The following is a 26,465-nucleotide window of genomic DNA, read 5'->3' on the forward strand; positions in this document are numbered from 1 at the left end:
GTGCCCGAGTCGTAAGAGCTTTCTGGGGAGGCCGAAGGCAGACCCTTGCCCGGGAAAAGACGTTTGAGTCAGGGCTACTCCAGACCCCCGGGCCTGGGGAGAAAAGCTCAGTGAGACCTGGAAAGCAGAAGAGAGCTAGACGTCTTGCAACACGTGCCCTCTGGGAGCTGAACATAAGACTTGCACCCACCATACTGCCTTAAAACTGCCCTGGCAAAGCCGGTCCTCCAACGGGTGATCTGAAGGCAGGACAGCCCACCACTCTGCGGGTTCAAAAAGTATGGTCCTTAGCCGTCCTTCCCTCCCTCAGTCCAGGACAGGGCCACTCTGTCAAGCCCTGGCTAACGTCTCCATGGTGACATTCCTGGGGGTTATCCACCGAGCAGCGCTGATCTGTCTGTAGATGGAATAACCCCTCCCAACTCTGAAGCCAAAGGCTAACTGGGACATTCTGGGTAGAAGTTAAGGACAAGCACCTCGGGTCTACGTGTAGCCTGCAAGCACAACGGAACGCAGCAACGCAGCAAGCACATAAAAAGAGACTCCTCATTTGGAGGCAAGACGTGCCAGTGGCATCAGGATGGCCACGTGGGCTACGTACGGTCAGTTCCCAGAGACCTTTGAAAGATGGTATTCAACCGGTTCCTGTCTGAACAGAGTTAAACACTCGTTTGAATCTGAACATGGGGTCTGACAAGGTTGTGAAATAGAACAGAATTGGAGGTCAAAGGTAATAAAAAGTTTTGCATTATTTTCCTCAGTCGTCACAGCCACTTGACAGGTAAATTCTGGGCATAGCTGTGACGCTGCTTTTTTTCCTTATAGATTGTTTCATGGTTTTCAGAGGCGTCAAGGCTGACCTCTGGATCTTCCTGCCTCAGACTCCTGAGTGCTGAGATTACAGGCATGTTCCACCATGTCTGTCTATGCTGATCTTCCTCTAAAACAATTTCTAGTCATGACAGAGCACAACACTAGATGGGTGGAGGAAGTGTTGACCTTAGGACAGGTTATATCCAGAGGGTGATGGAAGGAGTAGCCAGTAACAGCGATGAGACTTGCTTATTCTGGATGCTAAAAGTGTGAGCCTCCAAACCCAGGCTCAGAGAACACAGGTACTAAGGAACAGAACTGGGAGGTTCAGTGATCCTCAAGTCCCAGGAGTTGGCTCAGCGGGACAAGGTACCTTTCCAGGTCACTTCTGACCCTGCACCAACCACACTGCTGCTGTCGGCTTCTAGTCAATGTATATACGGACTTCTGGTGGTGGGATTACTTGGTACCACATCTGTTCACAAAATGACAACTCTCGCGGGCAGCACACTGATGGCCGCCCCTATCGTGAACCTCTGTAGAGAGCATTGGGGATGAAAGCTCCGCCTCTCCCCATCATTCCCACCAACATGGATTTGGATCAGGCTAGCAAGGTAGGGCTAGCTAGGCTCCATAGCCACTCCACCAGTCAGAATCTCTGTTCCATCCACAAAAGGAATGCCAGTTGCAGGACACTGAGGCGAGTTTCTAGCCAGTTCTGTTATCTTCAAGTGTCCAGACGCGCTTCACTCCCACTCAGGTCAGTGTTGGCAACCCAAGAATTTCACAAACCCAGGAGCCATGGCTGCCTCAAGGCTAACTTCAAGCTCCATTTCCTCTTTCCATTCTCCTTTTCTTCTAGCTTTGCAACCTCACCGGCCTTAGTGAGCCCTTGTGTTGCCAAGAGTAATTAATCAGGACCCGAAACAATGGTAAGCCTATTCATATTTACATGCCCCCCCAAATAAGACACACAGGAAATAATTCTTTTCTAAATCAATACAATTTCTCAAATTTATTTATTTTTCTTAAAGAAGTACTTCTAATCTCTGTCAGAAGGGAGGTGAGGAAAGGTACCCCCTCCCTTGTAAACACTGAAATACAGATCTGGGAAACCAGGATCGACACACACAAAAAGTGCATTTTACAAAATATCAACTAAAATATATTTTACATGGATTATACTTCCATTGAAATTCTACTAGCTGCAATTTCATGTTCGAAAAAATATTTCCACATCTAAGAGATTCCAAAAGCATTTAACATCTGGCAGCAGCCCCTGCCTCCTAGGATTCTTCTCTCCTTTCCTGGGGGTGAGGCTGGGTTTCTTGGCAGCACCCTAGAAAGAGCAGGCTCCAATGGGTCCACTACCACTCTGCTGACCTCTTACACCTTGCTCCTCCAGATACATGCCTTCCTCCAAAGAGCTTATTCAATACAAAGTCTTCCTTTTGGGTTTGGGACACAGCTTCCAAAACAAAAATTAACCCCTGAAGCCTTCAGGTCCTCACCCAGCCCAATTACCCATCAGGAACAACTTATCTTCTAAGAATCAGGACCTGGACCTGAAGTTGCTAGGACTTTGCCTTCAGGGTTCACTTCCACCTCCCACTGTAGCCTGTGCCAGACTGTACTCACCCAGTGCCATCTCAGACTCCTGGACCCGTGTCACCCCTCTCTAGGGGAGGACCCAGTGCCACCTTCCACAGCATATGCCCCTGGAGCATGCCCTTGTAGAAGTGCTTGGCTGGCAGGTTCCCAGTGTTGGGCCCAAACCCAACCACACTGCACTCTCCTCAATCCCCACGCTCCTCTTTGGTACAAACAAGGTACAAATAACCAGGCCTCCAAAAGCCTAGACCCCATGCCAGGACAACAGGGGACCCAGCCTCCTGATCAATCTCTAGTAGGGAGCATGAGGTGAGAACAAATCTCTGGGCAATGGAAGAAACTGAAAATGCAAGTACTAGGTCCTAGCTCCTAGAGTTGGCTGCAGCTCTGGTCTGTGGGACTGATACAGTGTTGATTCTCACTGGGATGTAAATTAGTGCAATCTACAAAAGACTAGGGTAAGGGGTGGCAGGGCAGGGAGAGCCACAGCACTCCTTTGGTTTGATTTCAGGTGGGTGTGGCTTGAAGAGTCTTGTGTGAAGTTCTGCAAGAGGTTTCCCAGAACCTCCAAGTATAAGGCAAGAGGAAAAATCTTCAGCAAATCAGGTAGCAATTTTCCTTGTCCCCTGCCCCCCACCCTCTCTCCCAGCACTCATCAGCTCTTCCAGACATGACAAGCTCCATGTTGACCGGTATTCTGGGAAGCCAGACCTGCTGGGTGGCCCTTAATGGAAAGCTGACAGGAGGCGGACACCCATGGGTGGACCGGGTCAACTTATGCCAGCACCAGTAGCTACTGCGCAGGGGTAAAGGAAGAAAGCCGAGGAAAAGCCTTGAGTCCAGGAAGAGGAAGTCAAAGCTTGGCTCTCTTGACTCACTGGAACAAGTCAGAGCTGTGCTAGAATCTGCAGAGCCTGATCCCAGGCTGATGGGAAGCAGCGGGTCACAGTGGGTGAGGTAAAGCTGGCTCCTGCTACCCTTGGAAGGCCTAGGAGGCTAGAAAAGGGGTTGCTGGGCCTGTTTCTGGAAGGACTTTAACCCTTCTACTTGCCCCTGCCCTACCTTGACCCATGTCCCTCAGGTCTGGCCCAACCTCAGGGAAGACTGAATCTTCAGGAGTCTCCACGCTGGGGTGCCCAAATAGGTACCCCAGGCCAAGCTGAGGACTCAGATAACTTTCTTGTGTCCTGGCCTCCCTTTCTCCCATGTGGCCCAGAATCCATAGGGCCCCTGCCCTCCCTCCCCCCCAAGAGAACCACAGGCCAGCATCCCATGGCCCTTAACCAAGTGCTGTGCTTCAAGCAGTGCCCCTACCCCAGGCCCCACTCTCCCGAAGGCAGCCCCAGTGTGAGCACGAAGACAGGAGCTACTGGGGGTTCTTGAGGATGCGGCCATGGCGGAAGTCATAGACATGGCGGCAAAGGAACACCAGCTCAGGATCCGTGTCCTCTGGCACTGTGCGGTGTGGTGGGGTGGAGTAGTCTGAAGATGGGGGCACCAGTGCTGTCTTTCGGCTGGGAAGGCCCTCGCCTCGGCGTTTGGCCATGGCACAGAACCTGCAACCACACACAACCACACACCATTACTGCCTTCAGCACAGCCACTTTTCTAAGAAAACCAATCTCTTCCCTACACTACCCATTGAGTGGGGACTGGGAGGTGACACTGCCCTATTCTGATCCCCAAGACTGGGTGCACTCTGACAGCTTCCAGTTGACTCCTGGACACACACACCATTCAGGGCTTCTTTCCCAAAAACCTCAGTTTTCCTAGATCTCTCTCAGAACACTAGTGGGCCACAACACCATCAGGAGAACCTGTGCTCTCTAAATTACTCTACCTCAGGAGGAAACAGTTCTGATAATTAAAAAATAAAATTCCAGCCAAGTGTGGTTTTTAATCTCAGCACTTAGGAGGCAAAGGCAGGCAGATCTCTTGGAGTTCGAGGCCAGTCTGGTCTACATATTGAGTTCCAGGAGAGCACAGAGCTACACAGACTCTGTCTCAAACAAATCTAAACAAAAGGTATTAGATGATCCTTAGTGGATAGTTATTTTGTGTTTACTGTTTCGTGAGTTTTCCCCTTATAATAAATAAAATTGTTTTATCCTTAGCTAGCCTGGTTATTTCTACACAATGGTCTTAGGCAACCCCTGTAAAAGGGTTGCTTTACCCCCAAAGGGGTCATAACCTACAAGGTGAGAAACTGTATTAAAGATAGGTTTTAGGGAAGAACATTTTAAACCATTAAGATTGGGCCTAGAGCATAAAGTGATTTCCTTGGAATTCCATATAGTTACCCCAAATCATGCTCACTGAGTCCAAGGGGAGAGGCCAGCTACGTGGGCAGAGACCACCTACGGGGGGTGGGGAGCAGAGTACCAGCTACGGGGGCAGAGAGTACCACCTACCTGCAGTACTCAGCAAAGGTTAGCACATAGCACTTCTCTTCGATGCAGGCCACACTGTTCTGGTCCTGATGTCTCGATGCAAAAACTTCATTCTGCAAAGGCTCAAGGGGAAAGAGGAGCGGGTTTATTATGGGAGCGAGAAAGGCAGCTCACTCCAGAACAAGGCAGGCATGGCCTCCTCTGCAGGGAGTGCTGACCAGAGCCAATGCCAGCAGCAACAGAGTCAGTTTCATCTAAGTCTTGACCCTGTCTTCCCACACAGCCCTAAGAGGAAAAGAAATTGGTCCCTTTCTCCGCCATGAGATGAAAAGTCCCACACCAAAGGGGGTGGCACATGTTTTTAATCCTAGCAGATGCATCTCTGTGGGTTCAAGGTTGCCTGGTCTACCCATAGTAAATTCCAGGCTAGAGCTGTACGGTGAAACCCTGTCTCACAAAGGAAGTAACAGGTGAGCTCGACCACTCTCAGCCTATAAGCGCTCAGCTCAGAGGTGCTGAGCGCTGCAGGTAATAAAGGGATGAGGTGCACAGTGCCACCTTGTCATCCCGAGTTAGCACAGAACTGCTCACTTCCATTTTCAAAGCCCGGTGCTCAAGGGTCATTATTCCCATTTGGAACATAAGCTGGGACGGTGTTTGGGAGATGCTAATCCCCAGAGGGCTTGAAGGAGGACTTGGCTGTTTCCTAGCTGTCCCTTTCATATGCCATGTCTTAATGTCACCCTGCTGCACCCCCATTGCTAGGCAGCTCACCTCATGCATGCTGGGGCTGCGGCCTCCCTGTAAGTGCTCAGGCCTGTAATACCACAGGAGGCTCATCATCAGTTCTCCTAGGAGACAACAGAGAGGTCATGGCTGGAGCTAGCAACCCTGCTTCTTTAAGACAGGCTGGCCACCTGCCCGAGAGGTTTGTCCAACCCCAGATGCTGGCCCCATCCTGTAGGCTCTGGCTGCCTGTGTCCCCTGACCAAGGCCAAGCACTCAGCAGCCTGGAATGCTGTTAGACATAGAGACGGGCGAGAAGGCACTGATGGCTAAGGCCTGGGACAAGTGCTTGGGCTCTGGTGGCTAACGAAGTGAGTGCATGGATTCAACTTAAGTCACAAGTTGCTATACCTCCGCAGCAGCCAGACCCCAGCTGAAGGATGGGCAGACTCTGCCAAGAATGGTGGTCTTGTGCCAGGCCAAACTCTAGGCAGGGGCCAAATGAAGGGCTGTTTCTTGGGTTCGGGGACAGGTACCTGACTCAGGGTTCTCCCAGAGGGCGGAGATCTTGGCCACATAAGGTGTAGACGTCTTTCTTGGGCCTGACTTGAGGAGGACAGTGTCGCGAACTCGGATTGTCTCTCCATGTCGCTCAACTGCCTGGTAGCTCTTTCGGATGGCAGGTTCTGGCTCATCCTGGGCAATGAAGCAATGACAGAAATAAGTCTGCGAGCCACACTCCAGAGTGAGGACAGAGGGAAGAGGGATTAGTATCTCCTCTAGTTCACTAAGGCAGTCCACCCCAGGATACTGAAGACTGGGAAAGGATCGGGGTGGGGAACTCCTAAGCTTGGAAACGGTGATATCAATGAAGCTGGTTCTCTAAGCATTTGGGCACTAATGGGGTGGTCTGAGTTTGAACCCTTAAATCACCATTGTAAGTGGCAGAGCCTTGGGAGAGTTTCCTTATCTATCTAAGGGATCATGGAGCACATACTACACACGTACAGCAATGGTCAGATTAAAGAGGATAAAGCATGCAAAGCACTTAGCTAAGTTCTAATATGGAATTCAGACGTGCTCAACATTCTAGCTGACACTGCTTTCCCTCTTCTGGTGTTACTCCATCACCTCAACCCCCCTAATACAGTGTGGGATGGAAAGAGGAGTGAACAGGGCCGGGAAGGTGAAGACTCGGATCACCAAGACTAAGTGACAAACAGAAACCACCAGGGTGCATGGTAAGAACTGGGGGAACTTAACACTGGTTCCTGAGGTGAACTGCAGCTCCTTGTTGCCCTTAGAGTAGCCAGCCCCATCTCATTAGTGTCCTGTGTCCTACTGCCCCCACCCTCTTCCCATCAGCTAAGTGCTAACACTCACCAGGACATACACTGCCTTCTCACAGGCGGCACCGACAGGCACCCAGCCATTAGTGCGGCGGCGACGGCGGCGGCGAGGACGTGGGCACTGAGCACGCGGCTGCTTGGGGTGGCTGGGTCTGCGGGCAGCCTTGCTCCTCACAGTGTACCTACAGCTAGAGCCTGTGCGCAGGCCAGACTTGGAACCACTTGGAGGCTTGGCGCTCTGAGGGCATGCCCGGGCTACCGTCTGGGGCTCCGAGGTGGGTGTCTGAAGATGGGGGATGGGCTCTGCTGCAGGTGGCACACTGGGCACAGGGCATCCCAGGAGGGGGTGAGCAGGTGAGGCTGGGTGGCCAGCTTCTGGGAGAGGAAATTCCAGCTGGCCGAGGGACCTGCAGCCTTCTAAAAAAAGGAGAGTGGGTCAAGGTAGGTAGAACAAACTCCAACCCCTCTAGCCATCTGTTTTCAGGTCCCAGGCCTGGCTTAGTTCCAAGGTGCAACTCTAAGGCCAGTTGAGATGGAAGGTGGGACTCAGGCCTTTCTTCACCTTGGAAACTGGCCAGTAGACACTTGTGTGTCCCATTCTAACTGGAAGGAGTGACAGCAAAAATATCTTCGTTAGCTCTGACCTAAGATTCTCCAGGGTTTTCACAGTTCTGGAGTCAGACAGACTGGGATATGAGCCCCACACCTACCACTTACCAGCCACGTGACCTCAGGCAAGTCACTCTGGCCCCTCTGCAATGTTAAGTAGTGCTTACAAGCATGACACAGAATTCTGACTGTTTCCCTTATTTACATACTAACTCATTTCACCCTTGCGACACCCCCAGGTAGGAACCATTACTGCTGCTTTACACTGGAGGAAACAGACACAGCAGTCACTGGCTTAGCCGAAGTCGTGAGGAGAGGGAGCAGGGGAGAACATTTCAATCCAGGCACTTTGGCAGAGTCTGCCTAATTACATGCCTTGTGACTGTGTGTCAAGGACTGAGAATGGCGCTTGGCACACAGTGCTTATGGGTGGTCTTGCTCATTAGGGTAAAAGGTAAGGGTCTATGAGGAAAGGCCAGGAAACAGTCTGCTCTTGTTTCTCAGGACTCCAACCCATGTTAGAACCTGATAGAACCAGTCTGGCCAGAGCCAAGTGGTCTATAAAGCTGTTTTATAGACCCCTACATTAAGGGGTGTTGGGGGAGGAGGGAAGAGCAGGGATGGCCCAGCCCTCACCTCTCTTGCACAGGGCAGACCTGCTGGTCAGGATGGCTTTAGTCACCTCATTTCTACCCAGAAGCTGGAGGGAGCAGCCTGGAGAGAAGGTGCGGACAACCTTTTCTGTCTTGCTGAGCACAAGCCATCACTGGGTCTTACAGATAACAAAGCCGAGGGTGCCAAACCCACTGGTCTCTTCTTGAGTATGCCCACCCACCCTGCCTACACCCAACTATCCACACAATGCCACATCTGTGTATCTATTGTCTTTTCAAAGCCTGTACAGCCAGGGCAAAACTGTCCCACCACCCCTGGTGTTGCTTCGCATGAATGCTAAACTCAGCCGGCATGTAGGTGGATCCTGGACATGAGGAATGTTAGTTTTCCAAGGGATGAGGGAGAGCCCCAGATAGAAGGGACATGGGAATGACTTGGCAAAAACCCTAGTTTGTGGGGGCTAGAGAGATGGCTCAGTGGTTAAGAGCATCGCCTGCTCTTCCAAAGGTCCTGAGTTCAATTCCCAGCAACCACATGGTGGCTCACAACCATCTGTAATGAGGTATAGTGTCCTCTTCTGGCCTGCAGGCATATATACAGACAGAATATTGTATACATAATAAATAAATAAATTAAAAAAAAAAACCCTAGTTTGTTTGTTTGTTTCTTTCTTTCTTCCCCACGTTTGGGAATTGAACCTAGGGCCTCACATATGCCAAACACTCCTATCATCACTGAACTCCAGACCTTTCTCTTTTTTTGTTTGAGAAGTGTCTCTTTCTGTAACTCTGCCTGGTCTTGAACTCATGATCCCAGACTCAGCCTTCTGTGTAGCTGAGCTTACAGCCGTGCACCACAGGGCCTACCTAAGACCCTAATTTCTGTATCTAAGAGTTTAAGAACGGGAATCCCAGTTTTGGAGGAGGGACTTTGTCCACTATGTACATTAACTTCCAAGCTGGAAAATCTCACTGACAGTCTGGGCAAAGCAGGCCATAAGAGCTAAATGGGGCTCTTTCCTGGGATTGTTTGTAGGCCTAGGACATTGCCTAAATAAGTAGAGACCTCCCTTCTTAAAGCTCCCTCCCAGGTAGCAGCCAGACTCAGTAGAGTCCCTGTCCAGAGCTGTATCTCAGCCACCCGGGATGCCATGCCTTAAAAACTCCCTAGCATACCATGTGTGTCCCCAACAGAGCTTACCTGCTGTAAAAGGCATTTTGTAGGGGCAGCCGCCACAGGTAGTGCCAATGTGGGCGAGAGGCAGGGGCAGCACCCCACAAACGCTGTAGCCATTCGCTCCAGTGTCCTCACTGGAGCAGTAGCGAGATGAGCTCCAAGGAGGGTGTTGGAAAGGGATGCCAGAGGGCACTGAGCTCGGGGACATGAGAAGCCCCTCATTGGGGGCTGCCACCGGAGTCAGCTTGCCTTCTGGGAGCATGGGGCAAGGGGAGTAGCTCCCACACTGCAGCCCGTCTTGGCCACAGTACAGGTAGAAGCTGCCCAGGGCAGTGAGCTCAGGCCCTCCGCATAGACCACTGTAGTCTGCTGGATTGCCAGGCAACGGCAGTGGAGACAGCTGAGGTGCAGGGAAGGAGGGCTGGTGCAGTTCCTGCTTGGGGGCGGGTGACTCTTCACCTGGACGGCCTGGCTCTGGCTTCAGGGCTGCTTGCCCACCCATCAGCAGAGGCAGGTGGGGGCGCAAGGGGTCCTCCAGAGCCTTGCCTGGGGCCTGGCGAGATGGCTGGATAGGTGGCCCACGAGGAATAGCAGATGGACAAGGTTCATCAGGCTGTTCTTGCCAGCTGGGGGTCCCTGAAGTCTCCCCAGAGCCAGTCCCCTGCCGAGCCTTGGGACAGTTCTTGTTACTGACCTTGGCCCACTTTGGCCGCAGAATCTTGGGTGCCAGGGGCTCAGCGGAGCGCCCATCTGCTTCAGCCTGGGCACGAGAGGGTCGAAGAGGTAGCTCCCGCTCCTGGCTGAGTTTCAAGAAGGCAGCTGCGTTTAGGCTAGCCAGTCTCTTGGGAGCTGGGTCTCCATCTCGTCGGGCACCTTCATCTGGGGCTGGCTCTGGGGACTGGTCTCGACTTCCTTTTCCAAGGTCTCCCAGTCGAGGTCGCTTCTTAGAGGAAGACCAGGTCCCTGTGGCCCGGTCCCGGCTACGGTGAGGGTCCCCGCCTCGGTTTCGGCGGGCACCTGCCAGGCTGCCTGTGTCTTCCCGCTCCAACAGCAGATTATTGAGGGCCTCTGCGTTGAGAGAGGCCAGGCGCCGCTTGCGGGGCTGCACAAGGCCAGTGTCCTCACTGGAAGGGGCCGGACTAGGGGGCTTGGGCAGGTCAGGGGGCAGCTCATCAGCCTCATCTGCACTTCGTGGACCAGCCACGTTTTCCAGGCGAGTCAGCAGCACTTTGCAGGCCTTGGGCTTTCCTGGAACCAGTGAACGCTTACGCAATGGGTAGTTCTTGCGGCGCCCTGGGAGATGCCCAGGGCTCTCAGGCATGCCTGGCTCCACATCTTCAGTCCCCTGTTCCATATTGCTGTCTTCCATCTGCAGGGGCTCCCCTCGGCCAGTGGGGCCAGAACTAAGCATAGGAAGGGACTTCCTCCGAGTGTGTGTCATGGAATCCCTCCAATCTGCGGGAAAGAAGGCAGGCAATGAGGAGACCTGGTCACTGCCTCCCTCCTGCTGTCTCCAGTTTGGAACTTCCTAGGACCCGCCTTCCAAGTGCGAGCAGACCACCAGTAGCTGAGCAAGTACTGGCTCCCCCTCTCCCTTAGCACATAGTCCCCACGAATTAAGCCCCAGAAAGCCTGAGATATGTCACAGACACCAGTGCCAAGGCACAGGAGGAACGGAAGGCAACAATCAGACCTCTTCTTCTGCTTCCACTAGACACCCAAGAGGAAGCTGTAAAAACACAGCCAGAACGGGGCTGAGGCAGTGTGAGGCTTTAGAGACACAACCAAAGTACTACCAACTCCTCAACTCTGGGCTTCTGAGACTAGCCAGAGACTAGGCAGAGAGAGGTTTGAGTCAAAGAACCTGTCTGCTAGGCAGGGGAAGAAGGTCCCTTCATCCAGCAAGAGAGCCATAACTGCATCTTTCTGGAAAAGCCCTAAGAAAGGTGAGGCCTGAGCCTGCCCAAGGAAGTAGCTCCCACCTAATCTGGTCGGATTCCAGGGAAAGGCAGCTCAGCGTGCCAGGGTTGGAAACCGATATTAAGCTAGGATCAAAGTTAGCACAGGAGAAAAACCAGTGGTCCTTGTAAGCCTTGCCCTGTAACTCAGTTTTCCTTGATAGGTAAGATAGTGGGCAGGAGAGGGGAGGAGAGTCTCAGGAAGCCCGAGGATGCCCATGACCAGGATGATCAATAACTCTGGCTTTGCAGATGTTCCCTACTATATATACACTCAGGGGCAGTCTGATCTCAGGTTCTAAGTGACAAAGGCCAGAGCTGGCTGAGCTGTGCACTGCACACTTGTACCATAAAGGCAAGGCAGATCTGCAAGGGTGAGGGAGGGTGGCCAGACTACTTCCCATCTATTCTCCAAAGCACAGGGGCTGCCAAGTGAGGTGCCAGACAGTCCACGCTTCTCCTCACCAGGCACCTCAGGGACCCCTCCCCATCCAGCAGGCTAGGCTTTTCAGCTTAGTTTCCCCACTATTGTTATTCATGCTGGGAGAAGTGGAGAGGGGCGGGGACTTAACCCCAAAGATCCCAAGCCTGAGGATTTCCAGGCTTTGACAAGTTCTTCCCCATTAGTTTTGTGGTCTTCAGCCATTAGTGGGGGGTCACCAGGTGCCTTCTCTGCACAGACAAGCTGCACTGGCCTGGAAAGAGTGAAAGAAAACTCAGCCGATGGGGCAGTGTAGACAACCCTCATGGAGAAAGGACTGGGAAAACTGCAAGGGGGAAGAAGCAACGGGCCATGTGTGGGAACCTGCCACTGTCCAGAAATCAGGCCCCAGGCACGGAAGAGTCACAGGAGGCAAATCCATTCATTCTTAAATGGCAGAGCTCATAACAATTCCAGGCGTCTCTTTTCTGCTCTGACTTGGGATCGCTGTCCTGGCTGCTCAGCACACTCGTCAGCTCGCCCCTTTTGCGCTCAAAAGCATCCCAGGCGCAGACAACCCACAGACTCTTTTCTTGAACCAGGAGGCACCCTGTGCCGGCGGCAGAGTATCTGCACTTGTGGGCAAAGCCAAGGTCCTGCTTCCCATTCCCAAGAAGCCTGGAGATGAAGGACGAGTGAATAGACAATGCAGCCAAACATGGGCTGAAGCCCCTCAACAGGCCCCAAGTCGCCAGAGCAGCTGGGTCTGGGAATGGCGGGGGGCCAAGGGTGAAGTCACCTGGGCCTGTGGCCTTTGAGGACATGGATACCAAGCACAGAGCAAAGGGGGTGGGCAGGAAAGAGCATAAGCAGAGAACAGCAGCTAGTGGAGGGCTCTGAGGAGGAAGGAGGCTGCCTGCTGGAGGTTGGTTACAGGGGTGGTGGGCTGGCCCCAGCTATCTGTCTATACTCGGTACTTCCCTCTTAGCACCCACAAGTCCCAGGCAGAGAGGTGGGAAGCAGCAGCAGTGGCCACTCTCAGGAGCCTGTTCAGGAGTGTTGTGTTTCCTGTAAAGATGGTTTCACTTTAACCTCCCATTCAGTACTCCAGTCTCTCAGGGAGCCATTGCCCCCAGGGCTGGACATCCGGTAAATCTCTACATCACAGGGTGCAAGTCCTGTTTCCAAGCCAAGCACAGGAGCCTCCTGCTAGCCTCCTCTGCATCTGCCAAACCTCCTGTCACTGGCTAAAGACTGCCAGAGCCATCAAAGCACATTGCAAAATAACCTCCAGCTTTCATGTGGGGCCCCGGTGGCGCGGTCTTGAGAGGCTGGGGTCTCTGCTGCCGCCCTCTGCTGTACTTGGAAATGAGGAGAGCTAGCGTGAGTCATGCTTTGAAGACCTGTGAGAACCTCAGCAGCAGCTTTTCCCTGGGGTGGGGCTAGGTGGAGGGGCTTGCAGCCTGCCAGGGCCGTCTGCCTTGCAGGGCCGGCCGGGAGTGCACAGAAGCCCTGGTCCCTATTCTGGGAGGACAGCCATTCCTTCAGGCCCTCTCATTTCCATTAGCTCAGCCCAGAACTTTGTACCACTGTCAAGTGGTGAGTACTGCTCCTCTGCCCTCGGGAAGACCTGTCCCTGCACAAACAATCCAGGTCCCCTGAGAGAAGGTTCCTGGGAAGGACTCCCCTTTTACCTAGCTGGTATCAAGCAAGCTCTCACTGGGGAAAACCAGTCTGACTGTCACCAGCCCTGAACAACTGATCTAAAGGACAGTGGCCGGCCAGAGGGCTTCTGAGCCAAAGACCCCACAAGTTGAACCCCATAAGTCAAGTTGGCAAGCAAGAGATCTCCATTCCAGGCAGAGGGGGATCTGGAGCGTCGGGGTGTGTGAGGCTAGGCTTTAGTGTAACTCAGCTCTGCCTGGGGCTAGCAGAAGCCATGCCCAGAAGCAGAAAAGGCACATACCACCCTGTCAACAGAAGCAGTGCACATGCTAGCTGCTAGTGTCCAGCAGAAGGCTCCAACAAGGGAGGCCAGAGGCTTGGGCTACAGGTCACAGTATGAATGAACCACGCCCATAAATTAAATCTGCCCCGGGTAGGAAGAGATCCTCAAAACTGCTTCCTGCTCCCCTTACTACACAGCGCCCCCCAGTCAATCAGTGTCCTCAGTCTCAGGACTGGGACTATTCCCCTGAAAGAAGAATCTTTGTTAGAAACACCAGCTTTCTTGAATCTTACCAAAGAAAAGCAACAAGCACGCAAAGGCAAAGTCTCCTTTTTCATTTACATGTTCAACCGACGGCACTTGGGCAAATAGCAGCTTTTTCTGCGTGGCTTATGGTAAAGCCAGGCAAAGGTACTGCACCTCTCCGTTTCTAGTGAGAAGCAGACAGAACTGAGTCTAAGGAAGGCGGGCCTGGCTCTGGGGGTGAGAAGCAGCTCAGTGGTAGAAAGCTTGTCTACCAAGTACAAGGTCCTGGGTTCTACATTCAGTTTAGCAAAATGCAAAGCCGAAGCTGGCTCTGACCCAAATGAACAACTCACTTAAACTTGAGGTTCCTTGTCTGAAACTGACATACCAAAATAAACCTTACTTCCCAGCACTGACAAGGATGGCAAGATACTGTGGGGAAGCCTGGTGGAGAGCAGAAGCCTTCCTCTCCCTCCTGGCCACAGAAGAGGCACCTATCATCAGTTCCCTACAGCAGGAGCCCTGGGCCGTCTGGGCGAGAATCCAAACATCCAGTCCATCCAGTCCGCACTTGAACTCTGCTCTGTTACTATTCTGCCAAGGACATTCAAATGTCCATCCCAAGGAAAGATGGCAACAATGTCCCCTTTCCCCTGTGGAGCCAGGGTGGTATGAATGGGGGGAGATGGGACCAGGATGGCATGTGTTCTGACCACCCCAGTATCTGACTAAGGATCCACAGCAGGCACCCACAGCTCTGCCAATTTAACATCACCTGCTGCAGGTACTCAAGCCGCCTTGCAACTGAGCTTAATAATAGAAATACCTGGGCAGGAAAGAGCACAGTGCACAACCAAAGGGAACTGCTCCCACCCACCTGGGCATAGGCTTGTTTTTGATTCTCCTTAGGTCTGGCATCCATCTGAGGAGTTACACCTGTCATCTAAAGGTACCAATACTGTCTAGAGCCTGTAAGACCTCACCTGCTCCTCATGGGTCATACTGAGGTCTCTGGGAACCCAAGAGACACACAGCAAGTAGCTGCATAGGAGTCATGATCACCCCACCACCCATCCCACGCAGAAAGGAGCTGGCTGGGGCAGCTCAGCTCAGCCCGATGGATATTAAAAAAAAAAAAAAAATCGACTCTGATACCCTAGTATGAGAGCCTAAAGGGCCAAAGCTTCAGACCTTGGCTTACTTCTAGCTCCAGAGCCAAAGCCAGTCAGCCAGCCAGGCCTCTTCCACTAACCGTAAAGGCACATGGATTCGCTGGGAGGGGGAAGCTCTAACTTAAGACTACAGACTCCCATGTCTGTTAGAGATCAAAGTTTAGGGTAGTAACAGCAGCAATACTAAGTAAGCGCTTTCTCAGGTGGCAGAAACTGCCAATGCCTCAGTATGGAAGCTAAGCCCTGCCTACAGGTAGGGAGTAAATAAAGACAGTGCCTTCTGTATCTCCGATCCTAAGCAAGGACAGTGGGAGGGCATCATGCTTTAGTAGTTCGTTAGTAGTACCCGTGTTCTGCTTCACGAAACTGACATAAGGTAACCATGTGCAATACCAACTAGTCTTTGGGTTGTCTTTAAACACTTTTTTTTGGTGCATGTGTACGTATGCGTATGAGTGCATGCACCAATAGCACAGGTGGTCAGGACAACTTGTGCGGTAGCTGATTTCTCTCATTCTACTGTGAGGGTTCCGAAGATGGCACTCAAGAATGTCGGGCTTGGCAGGAAATGCCTTCATCCACAGAGTCGTACTGTTGGCCCTAGGGGATTTAAAGGCCCCAACACCTTAGCCATTTTACTCTCCCATAGCTCTTCCTGGTGTACCCATTGCGCCTTCCCAGGTACACAGCACCACTTGTGATCTCTGTCCCTACCACCAGTCCCACAGCAGAGCCTCATCAGGACTGGAAAAGAGCCTGAACTCCAAGCCTTGCTTGGTTTACTTTTCAAAGCAAGACTGTTTGTTTTAAGGATTAAGTAAGAACATGTATAGAGTGCCTAGTATACACCAGACAATTAATACAAGCCCATTCTTTTGTTTTTCTTATTTCTAAAATTCTTTTGTGTATCAGTGTTTTGGCTGCCATGTATATGCACCGTTTGTGTGTCTGGTGCCCCCCAAAGTCAGAACAGAACGTCAGATCCTGAGAACTGACGTTACAAACAGCTGTAAGTCACCACATGGGTGCTGGGACTAGAACCTGAGTTCTTTGAAAAAAGCAATGAGTGCTCTTAACTGCTGAGCACTCTTGTGCCTGATATTCGCAAATCTCCAACACCAGTAAAATATGGGTGTGAGGAAACCTCAAGGCAGGCTCAGTACCCTAGTAGTTTTGGGTTAGCTTGGGTAACACGGGGACTCCAGTGGCTTGTCAGCTACCTCTTGGTCCTGAACATAAGTAGACCACCAGTCATGAGGACAGCAATGCCCCAGACCTTTCCAACAAAGAACCTCCTGATTCAAGTCCCAAGGCAAGCCTTCCAAACATTCCACTAAGGGAGTCACAAGGCAGGCTCCTCCGCTACCTAAACAGGTGGCAAGCCTGGGGAAGGTCAGGTAGCCTCCGCCTTCCCCACTACTAAATTCCATCCATTGGTTTACTTGACTGCCAGCTCACTGGCCTGACTCAGTAAGGGTAGAAAATCCCGTATTCAAAATCCTTGGATCTGTAAGTATTTTAGATTTCTGGGTTCCCACCCCAGTCCATTTAGGGAAATGTACATCTACTTTACCCGCTATAGATCTAAGATGCAGAAAAAAAAAGAATATGCTCCCCAACAACGTTTGAGGCAATCCAAGGACTTTAAATGTCTGGATTAGGGAACCCTCTGGCCTTCAACTTTACCCTCATTCCCAGGAGTCCATTGTGCCTATTCAACTTAAATCCACATTCATAAATTAATTTTGTATTAACTCTTTCACGACCATCCCTTTTCCTCTCCATTTTACCTAGCTACCTCAAGGAAAGATTCTACATGCCTCCTCCACCCCGAACATTAATGAGTAAGCATACACACATTATGACAAAGAACGCTAGAGACAGCCTGGGCTGGGGATGTAGCTAGCAGTTGTCTAGTATGCAGGCAGCAATGGGTTTGATCCCCACCATTGCACAAAACCAGGCAGTGTGATGTACAGCTGTAATCAGTGAGGTGCGGGAGGCATCCTTGGCTACACAGTAAATCTGAGGTCTGCATGAGACCCTGTCTCAAAACAAAACAGTAAGCAGTAAATCCAGAAAGGATAGGGAGGTGGAATCAGTACCAAAGAGCCAGATCAGTCCCCAAGGTCTCTGTGGGCAGGGGCAGGGAACATGACTCACCAGGGGCTCCTACTGTCCCAAGAATGCTACTCTGTATTCTGGGCACCCAGTACCACCTAGTACATGGCAATCACTGCATCTACCTTCACAGCAGTCTAGGGAAGCAGCTGTTACCATTTCATCTTCAGGAGACTTAAACAGGCACAAAGAGTTCAATAAAAATGAAGGAAGGAAGAGAAGGAGGGAGGGAGGGAGGGAGGGAGGGAGGGAGGGAGGGAGGAAGGAAGGAAGGAAGGAAGGAAGGAAGGAAGGGAGGGAGGAAGGAGTGTTCCTATACATGGGGGAGCTCTGCAGGTACAGGCACATACTGCCAAGCTTCATGATCTGAGCTAAATTCTCCAGAATTCACATGGTAGAAGGAAAGACCTGACTGCCGCAAGGTGTCCTCTGACCTACATGTGCACGAGCACACGCACGCACGCAGGCACACGCACACTCCCTCCCTCCCTCCTAAGAAAACCCTACCTAGCACAGTAAAAAGCAAGGGTGGGGGGGCATCCAGGTGTCTCAGAGCCCATACTTCCACATTGTTATCATACTGCCATTTCCTAGGGCCTCACAGGATGGCTGCTGGGTCACAGCCCAACGTAATAGTTTCTCTTGAATTTCTCAGCTTAAAGAACTGTTCACAGAGACAGGTTCACACACCTATAAATACTAGCACTCAAGGTGAGGAGGGGGATGGAGAGTTCTAGGCAGACTGGGCTAAATCGGATCCTGTCTCTATATCATCATCAGTATCGTCATCATCATCATCTTTAGAAAAGTTGGCTCGAATTTCCAAATAAGCTTTTTTTTTTTTTTTTTTTTGGATGCAGGGCTTCTCTGTGTAACAATCCTGGCTTCCCTTGAATTTAATTTGTAGAACAGGCTGGCCTTGAATTTACAGAGATCCACCTGCCTCTGCCTCCTGAGTGCTAGGATTAAAGGTGTGCGGCACCACCACTGCCCGGCCAGAATAAACTCTTGCATACATTTTTGAAACAAAATCATTTTTACTTAGAAAGTGGGGAATGCTCCAGAGAGAGAACATATTTTACAGTAAATCCAGAGAAAGAACTTTTCCCCAAACATCTACTCGAGTCTACAGGCCCGAGGGAAATCCCCTTCCCTGGTTCAGACTGCAATGGAGGGAAAGTGGCCTATCACAGCGGAGATGGCCACCTTAACTTACAAAGACACAGCAACTGCTCCTGCTCATCTCTTCAGGGCAGATAACCTCTCATACTTTCAGTTTTCTCTAAGAGCATTTCCTCTCTATAGAATTCTTTTCTACAGTCAATGGAAACTCTGTGAGCCCGAGTCAGGGCTGGGAAATGACCACTGACCCTGGCTGCAGAGGAGATGGGGTTCTACTGTCTGGCAACAAGCGGCACCCCGATAACTACTCTAAGAACACACTTCTAAACCACCTGGCAGCACAGAAACCTGATAAACTGTTCCCCCAAACATTCCCGACAAGTGACTACAATTGCAGAAGGTCCATTCCGCTCGTCTGCAGCAGGAAACTGGAAAAACTGTATTGGCAGAGGCAGAAGTAGACACACACCTGACTCCAGGTCAGGGAGGTCAACATATCTGTCCTTCCTAAATCCCAGAGAAGGAGCAGAGGCCAGAGAAAATAATCAGACCCAGGACATTCTTAGCCAGTACTGTTCTCATTAACTATGAAAGGCCACCGTCTTTTCATTCAAGTAACTTGGTTATGGTATCTTGGAAGTTACTGATTCATGACACCAGACTGAGAGACAACCCTCATTCCTTCCTGGCAGACCAAGCCCGTGGAGGAGCTCAAGAGCCACCAGCACACTGAATCAGATGAAGAACCACCCGTGCAGGTATTTCCCACTGTGCAAAGAGAAATGCAATGACCACTACTCCAGGACACCAAGTCTGAGAAGTGACTGCACTCTGGGCTCTGTTCTCCAAACCCAGTGGCCTCTCATCCCCAGCTTTCACACCAAGATGCCAGGGACAGGACACCCAGGCCCTCACTGGGACCCCGGGACTTGGCAGCCCTGAGCAGGAATGTTCGGTGCCCACTGCTTCCTCCACTTTTTAGCTGGCTTACAGCTCATTAGTGGCAAAACCAGGAGAGGGGCTATAGAAAGATAAAGGTGCTGAAATTCAAACCAGTACATTTTATTCCAGCTAGGTGCCTCCCATAAAACCAGGTAGGATCTCATCATCCAAGACCTCCTGGGCATGACCTAGGAAGATCTAAGCAGCCTGAGGGGTCAGAAGCTGCATGCAGAATCTTACACCACCAGGTATCAGGAACCTCTGCTGCTAATTTTCACAAGCTCTGGACCACACGTGGTATTCTTCCATCTTTTTAGGGCTAACAGACACTGTGCTGGCCACTAAGACAAGGCCAAACCCGCAGAGCCAAAGCGCACTCTCCTCACACTCCCCTTGTCCCTCCAAAGTCACGACACAAAGGAAACAAGCCTTGCCAGACAGTGCTAGCAAGTTCCCATAAATACTTGGGCTGGGGTAGTGCTGCTTATGTAAAATGCTTCCCCATTGAGAGATGCTGCTTTATTTACATTCTTCACGACCCATTCATAAAAAGGAGGCCCTTTAATGTCGGACTGTTCATATAATGCTCCATAAACTCGCCAGCTTTGCTGGCAGCTTGAGTTCAACACAGACTACTTTTGAGCTCTGGGGATTTTTTTTTTCCTCCTTAAGGTTTTTTCCTCCTCCTTAATGACTCACCTTGCGACAGGGCACTGAGGCCAGATGTTGCCTGAGCAAGGTCAGGAGGAACAACAGTAGATAAAACGAAAACATTCTAAGTCCTCTTAGATGCTCTGATGGAGAGGTGGGGTGAAATGAAAATAATTACCACATTTTCACTGAACTCCAATTTCTAGTAGATATGCTAGGCTGATTTTCTTTCTGCTCTACTGAAATTTCCTTCTCAGGTGTCAAATGCTACCCAGTTCATACCTCTAAATACTGGAGAGCATACGGAGGGCGCCTCCTGTATCCCTAAAGGAGAAGGGCTCTTTCTGGATTGTACTTTGCATCATGGATGAATAAATTTAAAGGCTGTTTCCTCTCCTGCCGGTTCTGACAAGTGCAGACTCTGGTTGAGGTACTCAGGCAATGTCCCCGAGTAGGGAAAGGACTCTGTCCCAGGATGCACACCGCAGACAGAGCAAGCAGATGAGGAGCCCAGGAGAGGCGTTCTGGGGTGGCTTTTCCCTTACAGTAAAGGATAAGAAGTAGTAGGTTTTTTTTCTTAACTGACGGGGGAGAGGTCTGCATTACCATGGCAACTGTAAGGGGTGGCCTTCCTGATTGGAAGGGAAATGCTGGTCCATTAATCATCAAACTGGGGCACAAAAGAGAGGTTTGGGGGAAAGAGGATGGATGCAAGATATGCTTCTTCACCACTGAGCGTCAAAGCAGCACCAGTCTTCTCCCACGTTCCCAGGTCCATGCTTGATCACCAACACAAACCAACTTCTAAGAGCGCTGGAAGGATAGCACTCCCTCCTCAAAGGTCCAACACGGGACAGACAGAGCCCCCAAAGCGGAAAAACACTTTCTAGAAAAGGACCCTACGAAGCCCATCCATGGACTAGCCCAGGTTTATTTTTCTCCTCTGTTCGCCTAAGAGTGTTTTCTCCCTTATTTACACCCAGATGAGAAGAGGTAAAACATATGGATTCATTTAGCATGGACAGCAAGCAAATTGCAAATGAACAGAAAAGCTGGGTAGAAGAGAGGGAGAGGATGGTTTAGTGGGGACAGGAGGAAAACAGGGTTACAGCCCCTTTTCAATTCATGTCTGTGTGGTGTCACATGAACTATCTAGGACCGACTTCACCAGCAGATGGGTCAGAACAGCAGCAAAAGAAAACACCCATGAGAGCCTCACAAACATGCCCTATTTATATACGTTTGACAGAAAGGGTCAGAGCCCTCCAAGGACTGAATCCATACAGGGCATTTCTAGAAAAGCCAGGTTCCTCTCTATTCCAGAACAGACCCCCCCACACACACACGTACACTTTAATTCACTACCCCTATCCTTAAGAAACTTCCAGCTCACAAAATATTTGAGAAGACACCGTGCTAGAAAATACATTTTCCTGAACAACACCAAGACAATGGACAAGTGGAAGAGAAGGAAAGGGAAGAGCCAGGAGCAAAGGGCAGAGGAGAGACAAATGTGCAGAGTGACTGGTGAGCAGCCTTGGGGACACTGTCGAGGGTCAGAATGCAGGGAAGAGAGAGCAACCACAATTTAGTGAGTAAGAAACTGACTCGTGGAAGGGGTCCTGTGGGGAGAATGATCTGGTAGCTGTGCACAGATTGGATCAGAAGAGGCAGAGGAAGCAAGAGGAAAATGACATGGGAACATGGCAACAGAAAGGAAGGGAGGGAGACAGCGAAAGAACAAACCCAAACCAGCACAGTGGTAGAGATAATTCCAGCACTCAGGAGGCAGACAGAAGGATTGCTGAAAGTTCCTGGCTAGCCTCAGCTACAGCGTGAGAGCAAGGGTTGGGAAGGAGAGAAAGAAGGACAGAGGGACAGAGAGGAACAGAGAGCAGAAACATACTAATGGCTCAGCTCCCCTCAACACTGATCTGACAGGCATGAGTCTCCTGCCAGGTAAAATCCCTACCACAGAGGGAAATGTTATTTTGGCAACTCCTTTTAACCTTCCAGCAGCCAAATCAGGTCACCCTTCTGACTGCTACCAAAAGAAGTCACATACAGTGCAACCACAGCAAAAGCACAGATTCTCCAGCCTTCTCTGGATTTTAGACATACAATTAAATTCTGTCAAACAAACTTCAGTCTCTTGTGAGAAGTAATACTCCCTTTTCCCACAAGCCTCAACTCCACCCAAGCTGGGGTACAGGCTTTCCCGGGGAGAGCAATGGGTGCCATGAATGAACTCCATATCCTACTGCCCAGTCCCCCTAGGCAGACAGGTAGCTTTCTCATCAAGGGCTTACAGCCAACCTCAGCCGAATGGGGCTCTTGACAAGTCCCCCTGGTGTGCCACTCCAACCCAGATTTTTCTCAGCAAAAGGCCATGGTCTCAGCTGTCATTAGCCCGAGTCTCCTCTCTTCCTGTTCCCAACATGTTCACATGGGGGGGGGGGGCACTGGAGCTGAGTGAGTCTTTTACAAACGTGTAAACAGCATACAGCCTAGAGCTGGTCACTGCTGGGGTTATCAGCACTCTCAGCTTAAGTCAGGGATTCCAAAGTGCCCTAGGACAATGTTGTCCCTGAGAAATGTGGTCCCTCAGAAGCTCTTTACTCCTTTTAGTAGAAGATATGCAGGTGCAGAAGATGGGAAGAAACGTGTCCGGTGGCACAAAAGACAACTGGAAACCTCACTTTATCTCATCATCACATTTCTCCTTGGATTTATGGACTTCGCTTATCACGTCCCTATGTGGGTACCTTCTTAGCTAAGAAAAACTGCTACAGCAGTAGTGAAGGCATCGACAGGCACAGTGGGTGTGTGTGTAGGGGGGTGGGTCCCTTAGTCCCAATCCAAGTAGTCAGTTGTCGGTGCTCTTAAGACTGCCGACAATGGGCCACTAGGAGACATCCCAGGTGGAGTTAAACCTCTACCGGTAGGCAGACTTGCTGAACGCCTCTCACTGCTAGCAGGCTCTGCTTGCCTCCATGAGTCCACCAAGCCGGTTCGCCACCGGCCAGGGCACTCGGTGCGCACACACCCCCCACTCCTGCCCCTCCGCCTTGGCTAAGTCGACCCCACTCTTCCCGGAGCCGCGAGGCGATCTGCGGCTAGAGCCCAGAGCCAGTGCCGCAGCTCCTCCCGGTGGACGCCCCGGCCCCCGCAGTCCCCAGGGCAGAGTCCGGCCCCGTCGCCCGCCCCTTGGGGTGGGTGCCCCGGACTCGCTCCCCTCCCCGATACCACTACCTGCGCCCGCTCGGGCGCCGCCTTTGTCCGGCCCTTCATCGCCGAGCGGGCCCCTCGGGCCCGACCTGACCCGGCCCCCAGCCCCGGAGGAGAGGCGGCGGGGTTGGAAGGGTACAAGCAGGCCGGGCCTGGAGCACCGGGTCCCGCTGTCACTTGGAGGCGGTCTGACAACTTCGATTGCCCCCGCCCCACCTCGGACTCGGCCGCCGCCCCGCACGGTCCCCACAGGGCCTCCCGCGGCCCACACTCGCTGTTCGAACCGGTCCCCTTCCGTCTTCGGCGCCTCCCTTCCTCCAGTCCGACCCGATCGGGTCCACACTACCCCTCGCCCTGGCGCGGCCCCCATCCCCACCCCCCCCACCGGCAATAGCCGGTCTGCTCCCAACCCGGGAGGGCGCCCCCCTACCCCGAGAGGGCGATCCCGCGGCGACGCCCCCGGCCGCGGCCCCTTGCCTCGGGGACCGCGATGGGGGAGGGGGCGCGGCGGGGGCCTTGCCGCCCGCGCACTCGGAGGCGAGCCGGCTCCACCGCGGCGAGGAAGCGCCCCGCGTCCTCCCGCCCTCCGTAGCCCGGGACGCCCGCGCCACCGCCGCCCGGCCAAGCTGCCACCCTGCGGCCGCCACCCACCCCGCCCCCGGCCTGTGAGGCGGGCGCCCCCCGGGGGCTGTCACCTCGAGGCGCGCCGCGCTCCCCGATGGCGGGACCGCGGCGCCGGACCCGGGGGAGGGAGGCGGCGCGCGCGGGCGGGCAGGCGGCCGCACCTGCTTCTTGTCGTCCGTCCGTCCCTTCCCGGGGCTGGCGGGGGCGGCGGCGCGGCGCGCTCGGCGGGGCGCGCTGACGGGCGGCCGGTCCTCTCCCTTTTGCTAGTCCGCCTACCTAGCTCGCTCGCCCGCCCGCCCCTTCCCCCTCCTGGATCCCGGCCCCTCGCTCACCGGGACGAGCGACGCGGACGGCGCGGCTTTGGGCGCCCGCAGGCCCCGGCCGGGCTGGAATCCGGCGGCTGGAACCCCCCGGGGGCGCTCAATTCCCGGGCTCCACGCTGCTGCGTCAGCGCCTCCTCCTGGGGGCCGGGGCCGGGCGGGCGGAGCGGGGGCCGCGGTCGGGCGGGGCCGTCGGGGGGGCGGGCGCGCCTGGCCCGGGCGGGCGGACGGCAAGGGCCGGACGGGCGGGGCAGGCGGCCAGACGGGCGGGCAGCGGGGGCCGGGCTCCGGGATCCGCTACGCCGCTCGCGGTTCCCCCACAAACTCCCCGAGAGCGGAGCCTCCGCCGCCCTCCTTCCTGCTTCCTCGTCTCCAGCCAATCAGCGGCGCGCCCCTCGGCAAGCTCCGCCAATCAGCCGCCCCGCCCTGCGCTGGCCCCGCCAGCCAATCCGGCCCTCGGCTCCCCCTCCCGCTTTCCAACCAATCAGAATCGCGGGTCGGTCGTCCCGACGCAGGGGGCAGCACGAGGCGGCCGGGGGAGGCGGTGCGGGGAGTGGTGGGGCCTGGGGGGAGGGGTACGGTGCCAAGGGTGGTGGCGGGGGGATGATTTTCTTTGCCGGCTTCTTGGGTTTTCTCCTCGTCTTCGGAGCCTGTGCCCGTATCCCATGGTGACCTGACCCTGAAGCCCCAGCCCCTCAGCGGCAGACCCCCACCCTGAGAAATCTTAGCTCACCCCCCCCCCGCCCTGACCGTCACCCTTCTACATCCCTCTTCCCTGGTAACCTCTCTAAGCACCCGCTACAGTAAACTGCGGGCCGAGGGACACCCCACCCTCCTCAGGCTGCTGCCCTGGGGCAATCTTCGAGAAGACCAGCCGAAAAATCAAGCAAGAACAACACCCCCTTTTCTGCTGAAAGGGCCCCAGACTCGCGCGAAAGGGCCCCGACTGCTGAGAAGCCCCTCCCGCCCTTGCCTCATCTTTCCGACTTCCCTGCTTGCCACGTCTCCTTTCCTTCCTAGCAAGGTCGGTCCTGGCTTGGTAACCCCTCACCCGCATCTCTTTTTCCTCTTTCTACCCTTCACCTACCGCCCCCCACCCCGGCTCCCAATTCGCCCTCTTTCAGAAGCCGAGTGTGGAACCCTCATCCATTTCCAGCTGACAGCAGAACCCGGTCTGTGAGTCCTTGACACCCACACACCCTCTTCCACCACCGCGGGGAACATCAGAGCTCTCCGAGGGAGGGCGAAAGGGGCGGGCAGCCCAACAGGCGCGGCTGGACACCTTCCTTGGCGTCCCCAAGCCAGCGTAGACCCAATGCAGACACTTACCTAGCTTCCCCATAGTCACCTTCTGCTGTGGCTCCGTCTCTCACACCCACAGACGTGCTTTTCCAAGCCTGTGCACGCTCTCGGGGTCAGCTGGGTGGGTGGGCACAGCAGGCTGAGGTCATATGAAGGGGTGGGAGGTCCCTATGAGGTGCGGGAAAGAACTGTGTCCTGGACACCTTGTCGCGCCAGAGCCAGCCCAGGACTTCACTTCAAGGAGCTGTAATGTGCACACAGTAGGTTCTTGAGAAATCCTTGAGAGTCCACCCCTGAACAAAGCCTCATTCCCAATTCAGGCGGGGGAGGGGCGCTTAGGGAGGTAAAGGAGCAGGAGCAGAAAGGGTAGTGTCAAGTCACCCGAGCCTGGGAGCAGCCGGGGAGGGGCTGGGCCCTGGAACGCCTAGGGCAGAGAAGCGCCCAGAGTGCTGCTGAGGAAGCCTGGCTAGTAAGCAGGAAAAACCGAGCCTTAAACAGTGGCTTAGGGGCTCCTCCTGCCCTATATCCTGTGCCCCACCTCTCCCAGACCATGCTACTGAAGCACTGACCCAGGCAGCTTTGAAGGGAACTAGGGCTGCCAGTCTCCGTGGCTGGGCAGTTGCCTCCCTCACAAAAAGAAAAAGAAAAAAGCAGTTCATTTGCTTCCAGAACTATGCGGGAGGACCCCCAGACTACCTACAGGGCATGGTTTACCAAGGCCGTGCTAAACCGTGGTGCACAAACTTCTCAAAGGGCCAAACTCTCTCTTAGGACCACTTCCCTTCTGTCTGCTTCCCATCGTTAGGGAAGGCAACCTCTCAGACCTTGGAAAGTAGGACCCTGAAGGACTTTTCTCTTCCTTCTCAAGGCAAAGATTCCCAACAGTCCTTCCCAGTACACACAGGCCAGCCCTACTGTCCATCTCACAAAATTAGCCCCTCTCTTCGGCCAAGTCCATGGTCGTGTCTCACGGTAGACCTCAGTCCCCATCAGATCGGGAGTAGAAGGCACCTAAATGGCCGCTGAAGCTCCCGAAGGTTGAAGAAGGAGAGGGGATAAGGGGACATAGCTGCTTTATCTCTGATAGTGGGGGGACTGGGACTGAGAATCAGGAAAGATAG

The 26,465-nt window shown here is 53.3% G+C and overlaps 1 protein-coding gene across 4 annotated transcripts; it reads right to left on the bottom strand.

Annotated features, from left to right (window-relative positions):
• Positions 1–1,797: 1,797 nt before the first annotated feature.
• Bahd1 (bromo adjacent homology domain containing 1) lies at positions 1,798–25,609 on the bottom strand. Of its 4 annotated transcripts, none has more exons than XM_050134137.1 (7): positions 25,372–25,609; positions 9,314–10,744; positions 6,924–7,303; positions 6,077–6,236; positions 5,589–5,665; positions 4,836–4,936; positions 1,798–3,980 (listed from the first exon to the last, which is right to left on the bottom strand). In XM_050134137.1, the coding sequence occupies exons 1-7, from the start codon at positions 25,382–25,384 to the stop codon at positions 3,791–3,793; spliced, it is 2,352 nt and encodes a 783-aa protein (XP_049990094.1). In that variant the 5' UTR covers positions 25,385–25,609; the 3' UTR covers positions 1,798–3,790. The 4 variants fall into 4 exon arrangements, with proteins under 4 accessions (XP_049990094.1, XP_049990095.1, XP_049990093.1 ...); XM_050134138.1 differs by having other exon boundaries at positions 4,836–4,927; positions 6,924–7,306; positions 25,372–25,604; XM_050134136.1 differs by having other exon boundaries at positions 6,924–7,306; positions 25,372–25,603.
• Between the last annotated feature and the right edge of the window lie 856 nt (positions 25,610–26,465).

The sequence above is a fragment of the Alexandromys fortis genome, unplaced genomic scaffold (assembly GCF_014885135.2).
Source record: "Alexandromys fortis isolate MF-2015 unplaced genomic scaffold, M_Fortis_MF-2015_v1.1 scaffold_6, whole genome shotgun sequence".
NCBI lineage: Eukaryota > Metazoa > Chordata > Mammalia > Rodentia > Cricetidae > Alexandromys > Alexandromys fortis.

Excerpts from the sequence above, each read along its gene's own strand:
- Bahd1 (XM_050134136.1), bottom strand. Across the intron at positions 6,237-6,923 it reads AGAAGGCAGTGTATGTCCTG|GATGAGCCAGAACCTGCCAT; the intron begins GTGAGTGTTAGC and ends TTCATTGCCCAG. Across the intron at positions 3,981-4,835 it reads ACCTTTGCTGAGTACTGCAG|GTTCTGTGCCATGGCCAAAC; the intron begins GTAGGTGGTACT and ends GTGTGGTTGCAG.